Below are 15,634 nucleotides of genomic sequence, written 5' to 3' on the forward strand. Positions count from 1 at the left end.
ATGCTGCAAATGTTCATTCTCCTAATTTCTTCATTCATTTGAAATATGTGCAACTAGGTCTGTTGTAAAGAAAAAAGCTTTTCTGAGTTTGCTAATATTTAGAGTCAATTTGGAGTAGACAGAGCCCCACTTTCTGTGTCCTTTCCAAATGCTTGTGTAGTCCTGACTTGAAGAAACTATGTGGGGAGACCTGTGTTACTACCTGTATAGTTGAAATAGTATTATGCCCCTGGAAGAGAACACAGGGACAGTTTGCCTCGCTCTTTCCTGGTGAATATTCAGATTCTCAGAAAGATATTTTACGTTTGCAAAAGATTTCCAAAAGAAGCTGTTGTGGTCTTAGCTGCCAGAGTGACTGCTGTCTGCCTTCTAAGTGGAAAGCTGTATTTAATGTCACTGTAACCTTGAACCCCACATTCATTAGCTCAGGTAGCACTGCACTTGGACTTGCAGTAGTTTACTTTTGGGATGATTATACTGTAGACAAGTAGCAAGCAGTTCCTTGAACATACTAGGTACCCAATAAATATTTATTGAGTCAATGAGTTTTCATCTATTTAAACCTGCAGCCATTTTAAAGGGATTAAAATAGTACCTTGAGATTTTAGCATAAAGTCTATTCATAAATAACTGGACCATGTGGTGTTTGGAATTCTTTTTTATCTTTTCAACCATTAGTCCATTTCTACAACTAAGGAAAGACAAACTTTAAGAAAAATCATAAAATCATAATTTGCCCTTGACTAAAACCATACATATAGTTTATTCATTTCATACCGTAACTATATGTAACAGTTCATCAATATGACCAGTTTTGGAAATTAAAATGAGCTGCTCCTGATGTGTGGAGAAATAAATAATTTTTCTTACATTGAACAGAAAATAAATATGACCTATTCATTCAACATCAGTTCATTAAAATATTAGTGATATGCCCCAAGCTCAGTCAACAGTATGCTAGGTTGAAATACTATAGTGTAATAAATTATTTAATAAATTTATTTCTTAAGATTGAAATTTTAAAATACCTCAGCAATTATTTTTCCAAAAGATGAAATAGAAACACATGAAATAAACTGATGATACAGACTTTATTGTAATGTTAAAAATAACAGTAATAGCCAAGAAACTTAAATTTAAAAAATGGATTAGTTGACATTGTCTTATTCTAAGATCAAATCCTTTGGAATGATGGAACATTTCATGCCACTCCAACTTTTTTGTTTTTAATGCCTGAACTTTGTAGATATGGCATTCGCCCTGAAAATGTGATTATATATGGCCAAAGTATAGGGACAGTACCGTCTGTGGATCTTGCTGCTCGATATGAGAGTGCTGCTGTTATTCTTCATTCTCCTCTGACCTCGGGAATGCGAGTTGCCTTTCCTGACACCAAGAAGACCTACTGTTTTGATGCATTCCCAAAGTAAGTAGCAGTGTTCAAAATAGTTCAATTCCAAGAAACTTAGGAATTTTTTCATCATTTAAAGTATTCATGACATCACTCAACCATAAGTTTCTATTTTACATATATTAGCACATGTACATTATGAAAAATTAATTTATAAAGAGGGTATTAGCTGGTGACCAGTCAGAAGGCTGAAATGTTTGAGGAGCGGTAATCCAGATGAAAATTGCTGAGGGCCTTACACCTCAGGTGGTGGCACTAGTATTGGAGACAAGGGAATGAGTTTGAAAGATAAATTTGACAGAACTGAGTGTCAGACTTGGACGTAGGATGCTAAAGAGAAAAACTTGAACATGACTACCATGTTTCTGCCTTGAGGTGCTAATGGATGGTGCCATCCAGTGAAACACTTGATGTTAGAGAAGAACAAGTAGAGGTTAAAATGAGTAAATATCTGATTAATGATATCTAATTTACAAAAGTGAATTGAAAAAAGTTGAATCTTAAATTAACTAGATTAGTAAGTGTTGCTGCCACAAAACCCGCCAACATACTTAGATGTATTTGAAAGAAAAGTAGCTACTTTTCCTTCATACTTTTCAAGACAGGAGGTAGTTCCCACCTACTCTTCATAGTTGGAAAAAATTAATGGACTATTTTTCTCAAAGAAGTAGAAGACAAGAAATAAGCTGGCAAATTTTAGTTTTCTTTCCTTTCTCCAATTGGCAACAATACAAAGGATTTTTTTGTGAATGGCCGATGGGCCTAAGGCAAAGTCATCACATGGTTCTTTATAAAGAATAGCAAAGATTATTTTAAAAACACATTATTTTCATCACTAGCCAGTAATGGATCACTTTAGTAGGGAAAGTATGTGAACACATGATCTTATCACAAGGGCAAACTGGGCGTGTTTGGGTTTTTATTTTATTTTGGGTTTGTTTTTGTTTCAGGTAATGTAGGTATAGGCATTACACTGCCTCTGTCTAGCTGAATGGTAAAAATGATAGGGATGTATCTGAGTATCCCTATATCAGTGTTGTTGCCAACTTATATCTCTGTCTAGCTCCCTCTTTCATTTCTGGTGCACCAGCAGAGAGCAACACTAAAAATAAACTGTTTGGCCAGGCACAGTGGCTCACGCCTGTAATCCCAGCACTTTCAGAGGCCGTGGTGGGTGGATCACTTGAGGCCAGGAGTTCGAGACCAGCCTGGCCAACATGGTGAAACCCTGTCTCCACTAAAATTACAAAAATTAGCCAGGCGTGGTGATGCACGCCTGTAATCCCAGCTACTCGGGAGGCTGAGGCATGAGAATCCCTTGAACCTGGGAGACAGAGATGGCAGTGAACCAAGATGGTGCCACTGCACTTCAACCTGGGTGACAGAGCAAGACCCTGTCTCAAAAAATAAAAATAAACTGTTTGAAAAAGATAATATATTTCTTTTTTTATTCAAGTTTTAATTCCTCTACCGCTGAACCTCTTTCTGACAGCAGATAGTAAACCCAAGTATTTATTCTTACCAAATGCAGCCTTAGATTATTTCATTGATGGTTTTTTCCTTGTCACAATTCCATTTTCATTTTATGTTATTTATAATATCTTTCTCTAAGGGTTCTTAAAAAGAATTGTTTGTCTGTGTAGTTTCTGTCTCCTCCAAGTTGCCAAGTGTTTTTTTTTTAAAAAAGTGTTTGTTTTGATTCCTGTGTTATTTGAAGTGTTCTCCTCTCATGTCTGATAACTTTTGGTTGCCTGCTTATATGTAAGTAAAGGAACTGATCAACTTTTTACTCTTACATATAAGCTGGCAATCAAGATTTAGCAGATCAACTAAAGGGCTGCTCTGATATAATCTCCAAAGAAGGCTCTTTCTAAAAGTCCCTCCTGGAGGACAGTGGCCTGACTACCAGCATTCTGGGAGCCACATAGGGAAAATGGGTTCATAGTAGCCAGTATGTAAATGCATATGTGTCCGTTGTCTCTATGATACCTCTGTTCTAAACTCTGGGAGTCTTCTAGTCCACAGACATTCCAGTCTTGGGGGCAGACAGTTTCCGGGTATATGAACAGGCAAAAGGAACTGGGAAGGGGAGGCTAACTTTCTTACACAGACTTTGAAAAAATCCTGTATATTTCAGTCACCCCCTTCATCACCATGGTAATTCCTTAACTTTCTGGGGTATTCTGTGGTATAAATTGGTTTCGTTCATCACTTTATGGTCTATCTGCCTAAAATTGTGTTTTCTTCTCTCCTTTTGATAAATTATTTCACACATTAATCTTTCCAGCTCCAACATTTTATTATATTTTAGTACATTCTCTTTGTTTTTGTATCTTTATCCTCAAACAAGAACAAAAACATAAAACATTTTGCTATCATTTTAGTAGGAGACTAGGAGAAAGAATATAGTGAGTGCAAAAAGTGAAATTAGCGCATACTTGAAATGGTTCTTAAGTTTTCTCCTCTTCTGGACACCTAAGTTTCTCTGTGCCAAAAGTCAACATTGTAGAAAGGTACAGTAGAGTGACGAGAGCATTGAGTGATTCCAGCAAAACCGTCAAAACAAGTGCATGAAAATAACTTCCTCAGATAATCTTAAGGTAGGGAGTATGTAAAAGGCAATTTTTGAATCTTACTGGAAATTCAAGAGACGTTCTTACCTTCTGAACTGATTCGTACAATTCTCATATTTGAATTACCTGTCTGATACAGCACAAGAATATTTATGTTCCTTTACATAGTTAATTTATTGCATTTTTTTCCCCTTCCTTTTTCCCTGCAGCATTGACAAAATCTCTAAGATAACCTCTCCAGTATTAATAATTCATGGGACTGAAGACGAAGTCATTGACTTTTCACATGGCCTCGCGTTGTTTGAACGTTGCCAAAGACCTGTGGAGCCTCTCTGGGTTGAAGGAGCAGGTCACAATGATGTGGAACTGTATGGACAGTATCTTGAAAGGTTGAAACAGTTTGTGTCACAGGAACTGGTAAATTTGTAAAATATTCTGTAAATTTGCTACTGGGTTTTCCTTTCTTGCTGAACTGCACTCTTTGGTAACTAACATAAAACCTGAAGGTTTTGTTTGCAAATCATGTCAGTTGCCTTCATAAATGTACAGGTAATGATTTGTTAACAGACTTAATGAAGGTTTTAATTACCAGAACTAAGAACTGGAAATAACAGTACCATGCAGTCAGGCTGTGTAATTTATATTTTTTCTGTGAATTTTTTTTTAACATCAAGATGAGTACTGTATGAGATTTTAATTCTATAAAATCAAATGCTGTAAAAGTATTGCCAAATGCTTTTGCATACTAGAAACAAATTTATAAATATTTTTAAAACATCTCAATGTACTAAATCTTATCCTGGAATACAACTGTAATATTCTTTTGAAGAAAGCTATGTATCTAAAGCAATTTAAGTACTCATAATAGAATGAACTGTAAAAGAGATTTAAAACCATGCAAGTTCACTAGAATTAACCTAAACCCTGTTGTACAGGGATAGAGGTTTAAAGATATTTTATTGTAAAATACATTGAATTTTCTCTATACTCTGATTACATACATTTATCCTTTAAAAAAGATGTAAATCTTAATTTTTATGCCATCTGTTAATTTACCAATGAGTTACCTTGTAAATGAGAAGTCATGATAGCACTGAATTTTAACTAGTTTTGACTTCTAAGTTTGGTACTGTGAGGCAACTACTTAAAATTTTCATGCTGGTTATTTAAAAGGCATTTAGAGATTTCAAGAATGATTTTGTATGCAATGTTTTAAATTTTGACTGATCTCATAGTCTCATAGAATTGCAGTAGTCTTCATTGTATGAAATCCTGAAAGTCCATGAGTTGATCTTAAAGACCACAAACAGACTGGCTATCTGATCCCTTTTCACTGGCTATTTTTTTTTTCATTTTTTGAGACGGAGTCTTGCTCTGTCGCTGAGGCTGGAGTGCAGTGGTGCAATCTTGGCTCACTGCAACCTCTGCCTCCCAGGTTCAAGTGATTCTCCTGCCTCAGCCTCCCGAGTAGCTGGGATTACAGATGCCCACCACCACGCCTGGCTAATTTTTGTATTTTTAGTAGAGTCAGGGTTTTGCCATGTTGATCAAGCTGGTCTCGAACTCCTGACCTCATGATCTGCCCTCCTCGGCCTCCCAAAGTGTTGGAATTACAGGCATGAGCCACCACGCCTGGCCCACTTTGGCTATTTTTAAAAATAGGACCTGTTGTTTTGGATTACTATCTGAGAATTTCATGGATTCACTCCTGGGTATAGGAGATAAGAATACATTTAATTCATAACTTTTATATTAACCAATATAGTAAAACAATAAAGCTCACACATACAAAAACTAAGTTGCCTTTCCTTGAATGAACCCTGCCTGAATAAAACAATGAAAGAAAAATAAAAATAAAAATAAAAAATTAATGGTATGTAGTCTAATTTGTAAATGAATGAATATGGAAATAATACACACTGTGGATATATTTTAAGGCCTTATGTAGTTTTAATTGTTCTGCTTGTTCCGTGGTTATGTCTAAGACTATAGTATACGATTCTCTTCAAAGTATATCAAGTATTGTGAATGCTTTGGTTCAGATGTGTCAAATTAACAGTAAAACAACAAATATACCACTGACCTGTGCTTATTTGCCTTTTTCCATGCTCCCCACGCCCACACTAGAAAGCGTGAAAAGAAAAAAAATTACCCTTCGTTTTTATAGGACATAGTTTGAAAACTTTTAAAATTATATCATCACTTCTTTTGGAGAGGTCTTTCTTTCTCAAGATTGTCTTGTAACCTATACAGTTTATTCTTTGTACAGCATACAACCCAGGGCTTAGCTAAATGTTTTATTTGATTACCTAGGGAAATCTAAATATTGATTCTATTTATTCAGTGTTCATTCATTCAACGATAGTTATTGAATGTATAAATCATGCAAAACCCTGTGCTAGGTAAAGACAGACTGTGTCCTCATAGATTTCATGGTACAGCTAAGGAGACAGGCACCTCATTGCCCAAATATTACTATTTTAATAAGGACTGAAGGAGGTTTGTAAGGTATTGTAACAGGTAAAAGGTACTTTTGGGAGGGGAACGTGGGGAGCAGGACAAGGAAGAGTCCCCCAGAGAAGTGGTATTTCAGCTAAGTTTTGACGGATAACTAAGAATTGGGTAGACCTGGGTGACCCAGGAGAAGCATTCCTGGCTGAGGGGGATGAATAATATATGGAAGCCTAGAGGAAGGAAGGTGCAGTTAAATATGAGGACTGGGCTGGGCTCGGTAGCTCACACCTGTAATCCCAGCACTTTGGGAGACTGAGGCAGGTGGATCACGAGGTCAGGAAATCGAGACCATTCTGGCTAACACGGTGAAACCCTGTCTCTACTAAAAACACAAAAAATTAGCGGGGCGTGGTGGCATGCACCTGTAGTCCCAGCTACTCGAGAGGCTGAGGCAAGAGAATCACTTGAACCCTGGAGGTGGAGGTTGCAGTGAGCCGAGATCGCACCACTGCACTCCAGCCTGGGCAACAGAGCAAGACTCCGTCTCAAAAAAAAAAAAAGTTTGGCCTAGGAATGAGGCTACTAATTAGGAACACAATTACAGATGGCATCGTGAACCCTACCTAGTCTTTATCCTAGAAACAAACAGGAAGCCATTGATAGAAAAGGAAACAGCACTTGTCAAGAGTATAGATGAAAAAATCTGGAGATTTTTGCTTGCTGGAAATAACATATAAGTCAGTTTTGTAGAAACTGATCTAATTTTAGAGTGGTGAAAAATACATCATGGGAAAATGATACACAAAGTGCTGTTCAAACCACGTTTGCATTACTAATGTTATTCCAGGATGCAGTGAAAGGATATTTGCAAATTAGAGCAAATCCTGAGGTATTTGCCAAGTTGGAAAAGGTATCATAAACTGAAACTCCCAAACCAGCTGAAAGATGTGACTAAGGCGTAATAGCTGCCTTCAAATATTTGAGAGGCATGTACAATGTATTCTATCTGGCTCTCAGAGCAGAACTGGGTGAAAATTACAAAATACCAGATTCGAACTCAGTATGAGAAATAACTTTATGGTTATTTGTCTGTAAAGGAAAGGGATTGCTTCCTAAGCATTAATGAGTGTCTTATCACTAGAGACAGAGCAGAAGCTGAATGACATCTGTCATAGATGTCACAGAAGAAATTCCAGATTTAAATGAAAAGTTGTACTAGATGTACTGTGTGTAAGGTTGTTTGAGACTTTGTATTCCATTTTGATTTCTCCTACTTACTCGTCAGAGCTTACCTTATGGTTTTGAGAAGACAGTATGATGTAGAACAATTAAACTGGCAGTCAGATCTGGGCCCCTTGTCAGCTAACAGTGATTAGATCTGCAACATTGGGCAAGTTACTTCTGGACCTCAGTTTTCTCACTAGAAATAAAGAAATGGAACTAATTGAATAATAATATCCCTTACATTTCTAATGTAATGTGAAAATTTCAGCCCTACTCACACGTAATGGCTCATATCAGTTTTTAGCCTTAACTGGAGTGGTGCCAGTTAGCTTGTTTTGATATTTGGCTTTTGTGCATACTAACATAGTGCAATTTGGATAATAACACAAATCCTTGGTAGATAGCTCCTGCCATATCCTCCAGGTACAAAAAAGAATGGTAGATAAGAACTTTCATGAACTAGTTTATCATCTTCACACTTTTCCAGGTTTCTTTACACAAATTTACCAGTTCTATATCCTACATGAATATATATCATAGGTTTTTTTCTTTGTGATTTCTATAAATATATAGGTAGTGTTCATTTTAAGAGAGCTTCATAAGTGAAAATGAATTTTAAGTAGGGCGAGGTAGCTCAAGCCTATAATCCCAGCTACTTAAGAGGTTGAGATGGGAGAACCACTTGAGTCAAAGACTAGAAGGCTGCAGTGAACTGATAGTGCCACTGCACTCCAACCTGACCAATGGAAGGAGACCCTGTCTCTGCAAAAATAATTATAAAATGAATTTTAGAAATTGTAGACTGACAGCAATTGTCATGTAAATAGTGGTATTCTTGCATTTAGACATATATGACAAAACTTTAAGAGTGATTTTTCATAAAGTTATGGAAAGCCACATAAACTCATAGATTATAAAAACTTCAGAGATGATATAGCCTAATCCCTTTATTTTACAGGTGCAGAAACATAAAGAAGGGAAGTGATTTTCTCAAGGTCTACAATTGTCAACGACGGTACTATGTATTCCATTATCTTCTCTTTACCAAACTTATCTGGATTAATATACCAATGAGCCTTTCAAATTATGTGGCGTAAACTTATTTGCTCTCCAATGTTAGTCACAATTTTTTTTTAATGGGTAGAGCCCTCCTTGTCAACTAGTTATTCGTTGAATAGTAAACTGGTAGATTGTGCCAATTAATTCTCATGTTAATGATTATTTAAAGAATTTAATACTAATTCATTTTACTAGGCACAGTTACAGTTATTTAGTTATGTTGAAACCTAGTGAGGATGGTAGCCACAGACACATGAATAAACAAGTATTTACTTCAGGAGCTGATTTACTACAAATTGTAACACGCAGAATAAGCAATTACATTGAAAAAAGTATCAATATAGTTATTACGAATTAACTTTTATCTTGTTGCTTTGTTTTAAAATAGGCTATTTATTCAAACATGATAGCATGTTGCATTCTGATAATGTGCACCCCAAACGCCCAGTAACCAAAAAAAACAGTTTATGCTTACGATACTTGGAACGAGGCTTTCAGTTTTAACTTGCAGAATGGAAAAGACATTTGTCTATCGTATCTCTAAATGGATTATGCCTTTGACTGAATAGTTGAATGAGTAATGCTAAGGAAGGAAACAAACACCTCTATGCTGGAAATGACCCACTTGACATTAGAGTTGTGTGTTTTTCTTTCTTTCTTTTTTCTAGGGAAAGTACAAAGGTCTTTGCAAATGTCAGTGAACTGAAAGCTGTTAAACTGGCTTTTTCATATGAAGCCAGGTGGACATGAAACTATTTTACTCCCTCTATTTCCTTGTGTAGGCCATGTACTAAATTTGCATAATATAATTATGACACTTTTAGAAAAAAGTTTTAATAGTGTGTTTTTAAAAATGACATTGTTATATTAGAAAAATGGGGAAATGCTATTTTTAGATAATTTTTGTTTATCTCCTAATAAAATGCAAGTTTCAGCCACTGTACTACTTGATTAATTCAAAATTTGGACTTCTTTTTCCTCTAAAACAACTACTTAAGGCAGTGTATTGAATTAAAGTAGATTCAGTCTTCTGGTTTTTGAAGAAGAAAAGAAGTAGAGAGGGTAGCAGGTAGGTTTACGAATATAGGTACACTATGTATTGTGAATTCATAGGCTATAAATCAAAACTTATAATTAGCATTCTCATGAATCTTAGATGAAACTTGTGTTTCTATTTGAACACCTAATAACTTTGGTAAAGTCAGAGGCCATCTATATCATTTCACCAAAGTGAGAATTTGCTACTTTTTGAGCTCTTTTAAGTCTAGAAGTCTGGGCTCCAAGCCTTCAAGGCCCATCCCTGGGAAATAGAATGGGCAGAAGGGAAGGAGACAAAAGAAAATAGTTTATATATCCCTAAATATATCTGGTGCTGTCAAAAATGATAATTAAACTTGCTAAAGTATTCAGTGTAATCCTAAATGAAAAAGAGAGTATAAATGATTACACCTCTGTAAAATAAAATGTGAGTGTCTATGGAATAAAAGCCAAAGGAAATAAATACAATGAAACAAATGATTGTGTTGAGGCAATAGGATTATGGGTGAGTTTTTTTCCTTGACCTACTTAAAAAGGTATCTTTTATGTTGGTGTGTTATTTTTTATGATAAAAAAGAAGGGGGGAAACCTACTTCTTCACTGTCTCCTGGTTTTCACTGTCAGAAACTGGCTTCTGGACTTCCAAAATCATAAGACCCCAGAACAGATACAGGAGAAGTAATTCTCAAATGTGTTTTCAGCCTGGCTACCAGAGCAGCAAATAAAAGTAGCTGGAGGAGGAGAGGATTCCTTTATTTAGGTGAACGATATTGAATTTTGTGTTTTGTTTTGGCAGGGAATGTAATGAATAGGATAATAATATCTGAAATCCTCACTGAGTGCCAGGTCTAACGTACTTTTTAGGCAATGCCTACATAATATATTAACGTTAAAAACTCTATAATGCATTGTTATAGTTACTACTTTACCATCTGTAGTCATTTCCTTAGCCCATTACAGCTTTGTTTTTACTTACTTCCTATGTGCTATTGGCAAAAATATAGAGGGAGTAAAATACATTACATTTCTATATGTTATAGGCCCAACAATCCATTATATACATATTATTTGAAATTGCTTTTTAAAATCAATTAAGGAGGAAAAATATGCATTTATCATTACGTAATTATCAATGTTGTTTGTTCCTGTAGATTCATATTTCTGTAGGGTCACTTGATTTTAGCCTGAAGAACTTCATTTAGTATTGTAAAATGAGTCTGCTAACAAATTCTCTCAGTTTTGCTTATCTGGGAAAGGATTTATTTCATCTTCGTTTTTGAAAGATAGCTTTAGTCTATATAAGATTCTTGGTTGCCTACTTTTTTCTTTGAGCATATGGAGTATGTTTGCCTATTGCCTTCTGGCTTCCATGGTTTCTGATGAGAAGTAAGGTGTTAATCTTAAATCTTATTGAAGTACCTTTGTAAGTGATGCATTGTTTTTCTCTTGCTGATTAAAACTTCTCCTTTGACTTTCAGCATTTATACTATAAAGTATCTGTTTGTGGGCATCTTTGCTTTTTTTCCCCAGAGCATTCGTTAAGCCTCTTGGATGTATAAGTTATAGCTTTCTAATAAAATTGGAAACTTTTCTGCCATTATTTCTCTAAATTTTTTTTTTCTTTCCTGGTACTCAGCACAAGGGCTACAGGATTACAGCTGCTCTTATGTTAATGGACCTTGGGCTGCTTTGCTTTTTTAGATTCTCACATTTGTTCTCTGCGTTCCTCTGTTGTTCTTTCATACTGTCAGCTGTTGCTACTTGCTACTGTGAGTTTGTTTCTTTTGTTCCAACTTGCTTTTTGTGTATTTCCACTCAGATGATCTAGGAAACTAGATAATTAAACTTATTACATTATGTCTAAATTAAGAGCAAAATAGCTCCACTGAAATCTCTGAAAGGCTATGCTGTGAGCAATAGCCAGATAGTCAAGACTAAAGTTGCCCCTACCCTGAATAAGAAGTAGTTATGCCAGGTGCGGTGGCTCACACCTGTAATCCTAGCACTTTGGGAGGCTGAGGCAGGCGGATTACTTGAGGTCAGGAGTTTGAGACCAGCCTGGCTAACATGGTGAAACCCCATCTCTACTAAAAATACAAAAACTAATCAGGTGTGGTGGCATGGCTCTGTAATCCCAGCTGTTTGGGAGGCTGAGGTATGAGAATCGCTTGAACCCGGGAGGTGGAGATTGCAGTGAGGCAAGATTGCGTCACTGCACTCCAGCTAGGGTGACAGAGCGAGACTCCATCTCAAAAAAATAAATAAATAAATGAATAAGTAGTAGTTACTAGCTGCCCAGTTGATTTGGTTCTGTCCAGTGGGTAAGGATACTGGGCTGCTTGCTAGGAGTCTGCTCTTCTTGTGAATGTTACTGCTATTATCTTTTATATTTCTTTTTAAGAAGTCATGAATTTTCAAGAACCAGAGCAATATATCATCCCCAAGTTTTGCCAGTGTTGAGTCAATGGTTTCTAAATGACTCATCAGCAATGTGAAAAACTGAGGGGTAATATATGAAGTGGTAGAATGCATCAGTCAGCCTTGAGCTTAGTGTAGTTTGATAACCATCATTGACTGAGATGATGAATATGGAAGCATTCCCTTTGAAAACAAAGACAAAAAGTTGAGCAGCTGCAAACATTGGGGAAATACAGAGTAGAACTTAGAGTGACTTTGAAAATGAAGGAATGGGTTAATCAACAGAAACAGAATAGGAGGAAACATGCAATAGTTTAGGTCTATTCCAAACAAATACATAATTAGAAGAAAGGCAAGGTAGATATAAATGTCACCCAAACACCCAGTTAAGGAACATTTCAAGTCATGAGATACTCTGAGCATAACATTAGAAAAATAAATAAAGATTCTGGGTTAATTGTTAATTTGAATATGAATAAATAGTGTGGAACAGTTGTTTGAAATGCTGGAAACAGGCTATATTGGTGGGAGTATGACTAGGGTGTCTTTAGCACTATTTAAGCCCCTATTTTGGTCACATTTGGACTTAGCACTCTTGTGCCTTAGAGAAGCCAGGGTCTGCCGGAGAGAAAAAGGCAAATAATAATAATGATTAAAAGAATGTAAGGAAAGCCTAACAACAGCCGTTTGCACTAGTCATTTGGATCTCTCCCAGTGTTTCCCCTCGAAGCCTCACTCCAGTACTTGGAGTGAGACATGAGAGATACTACTGTGTACTGTCCCTTTTCATCCTCTCAGTTCTAGGTATTTCTCTCAACAAAGTGCCATGCAGAGTGTTGTAAAGGAAGAAGATCCCCAGAAACAAAGGCCCTTTGCATTATAGATCTGCCTTCCAAGAAGCTATCTGCTATCTTATCTGTTAGATTGGGCATCTCTGAAGGGCAGAGAATACGTCTTTCATTTTTATCTTTGCACCCTTCCCTTCCTTGGTAACTGAAAGCTTCCCAACAATTGAATTAATATGAAGAAAGAACATGTTCCAAAAAAATAAGACTTTTCCTTTTTGTTGCCTTATTTGAAAGCTTTAAGTCAATAGGATAGCCTCATAATTCAAAGCTGTGACTTTGTTTTTCTCAAATATCTTTATTACATTAGAGAAGAAACTAGTAAAATTAATAGTACAAGGGGGATATTAAGGGTAGCTTTTGAAATGTTAGACATTAATCCCTGAGCCACAGTTTCATCACCAGTTAAAGGCAGATAATTATCCTTTCTGTTGACCTTAGAGGTTTACTATGAAGATTAAATAATAATCCTAAGTGGGAATACTTAGTGCCCTAAAGAAATTTTTTTTAAAAATAAGGAATTGTAGGCCGGGCGCGGTGGCTCAAGCCTGTAATCCCAGCACTTTGGGAGGCCGAGACGGGTGGATCACGAGGTCAGGAGATCGAGACCATCCTGGCTAACACAGTGAAACCCCGTCTCTACTAAAAAATACAAAAAATAGCCGGGCAAAGTGGCGGGCGCCTGTAGTCCCTGCGACTCGGGAGGCTGAGGCAGGAGAATGGTGCAAACCCTGGAGGCGGAGCTTGCAGTGAGCTGAGATCCGGCCACTGCACTCCAGCCTGGGCGACAGCGCAAGACTCCGTCTCAAAAAAATAAATAAAATTAAATTAAAAAAATAAAAATAAGGAATTGTTTATGTTATGGCTGGATCTACACCTAGCAATGAAGTGTCAGGCCATGAATTACTTTTTTTTATTTTTTTATTTCCTCTCTTTTTTAGAGACAGGGTCTTGCTATGTTGCCCAGCCTGGAATTGAACTCAAGTGATCTTCCTGCTGCCTTAGCCTCCCAAGTAGCTGGGACTTGTAGATAATTTTTGAGGAGTTTTTATTTTTGATAATGTGCCAATTTACAAGTGAATTAGCAGTGAACACTTGAGTCTGTGGAACTCTGATTAAAGTTGGCCCATTTCTTTCTTTGGCCTGTAGTAGCTTAAAGTGATGGTTCTTCAGGAAGCTGGCACAGCTGGTGAACCACAGCAAATGAGAGCAAGTGCACCTTTTGTCCTGTCCATGGATCGCTTCATTCTCATGACACTTTGGGTCCAAATGTATTCTATTGTCTCCAAACATGCTGCCTTTGTGTTTTCATTTTGATGTTTAAACTAGAAAGGATGAAGGCAAGACAAACAACAATGGAACAGCTGAAAGGAAAATCCCATGGTTTCAGCAAAGATTTCATCTGTAGTGGCAAATCCTTGGTGCTCAGTTTTCCTTAAAAAAAAAAAAAAAAAAAAAAAAAAACCTGATTGCATTTTTTAATCACAATGCTCCTCCACTTACATCAGAATTAATTATTCAAATTTAGTTTGTTAGAGGTTTGCTGTTTAACTTTAGGTGAAACCCTGTCTCTACTAAAAATACAGAAAGTTAGCTGGGCATGGTGGCACGCACCTGTAGTCCCAGCTACTCAGGAGACTGAGGTACAAGAATTACTTGAACCTGGGAGGCGGAGGTTGCAGTGAGCCGAGATTGGGCCACTGCACTCCAGCCTTGGCATCAGCATGCGACTCCATCTCAAAAAAAAAAATAAGAAACTTAATAAATTACTAGCACATGGCTGGGCACAGTGGCTCACGCCTGTAGTCCCAGCTCTTTGGGAGGTTGAGATGGGCAGATTACCTGAGGTCGGGAGTTCAAGACCAGCCTGACCAACATGGAGAAACTCCATCTCTACCAAAAATACAAAATTAGCCGGGCCTAGTGGTGCATGCCTGTAATCCCAGCTACTTGGGAGGCTGAGGCAGGAGAATCACTTGAACCCGGGAGGCAGAGGTTGCAGTACGCCGAGATCGTGCCATTGCACTCCAGCCTGGGCAACAAGAGCAAAACTCCGTCTCAAAAAAAATAAAAATAAAAATAAATAAATAAATAAATAGCACACTAATAAGATTTAATGTCTTTTAAAGAAGATTTTTAAATGTAAAACTTTTAATTTCTTTTTTTTTTTAAGACGGACTTTCGCTCTTGTTGCCCAGGCTGTAGCACAATGGCACGATCTCGGCTCACCGCAACCTCTGCCTCCTGGGTTCAAGTGATTCTCCTGCCTCAGCCTCCCAAGTAGCTGGGACTATAGGCCTGTGCCACCATGCCCGGCTAATTTTTGTATTTTTAGTAGAGATGGGGTTTCACCATGCTGGCCAGGCTGATCTCAAACTCTTGACCTCGTGAGCTACCACGCCCGGCCTTCTTAATATTTTATTTATCTTTATGATAACAGAAATATGATGTACAGAAAACTCTATACCTTGACTAAGTTCTTATAATCTGTGTCATTCGTTTTCTCATTCAAATGTAGTGGCAGTAGAGTCACTCCTTTGTATTAACCAGGAATCAATGGATTTAGATAGGAGGGTTTTTTAAAACAATCCAATCCATTTGGGATAATCCCT

The 15,634-nt window shown here is 37.0% G+C and overlaps 1 protein-coding gene across 6 annotated transcripts in view; it reads left to right on the forward strand.

The window, feature by feature from the left end:
• ABHD17B (abhydrolase domain containing 17B) overlaps positions 1 to 15,634 on the forward strand; it is an 85,545-nt gene that overhangs the window by 41,806 nt on the left and 28,105 nt on the right. For 5 of the 6 annotated variants that reach the window (XM_009188935.1, XM_017949923.2, XM_017949925.3 and 2 more), the window contains 3 exons: positions 1,247 to 1,426; positions 4,194 to 4,401; positions 8,621 to 10,236. In XM_009188935.1, the coding sequence (XP_009187199.1) occupies positions 1,247 to 1,426; positions 4,194 to 4,401; positions 8,621 to 8,647 (415 nt within the window). In that variant the 3' untranslated portion in view covers positions 8,648 to 10,236. Of the gene's footprint in view, positions 1 to 1,246; positions 1,427 to 4,193; positions 4,402 to 8,620; positions 10,237 to 15,634 lie in introns of those variants that run through there. The other variant, XM_017949924.3, reaches the window with a different exon arrangement.

This window comes from Papio anubis, chromosome 13, assembly GCF_008728515.1.
Source record: "Papio anubis isolate 15944 chromosome 13, Panubis1.0, whole genome shotgun sequence".
Classification (NCBI taxonomy): Eukaryota; Metazoa; Chordata; class Mammalia; order Primates; family Cercopithecidae; genus Papio; species Papio anubis.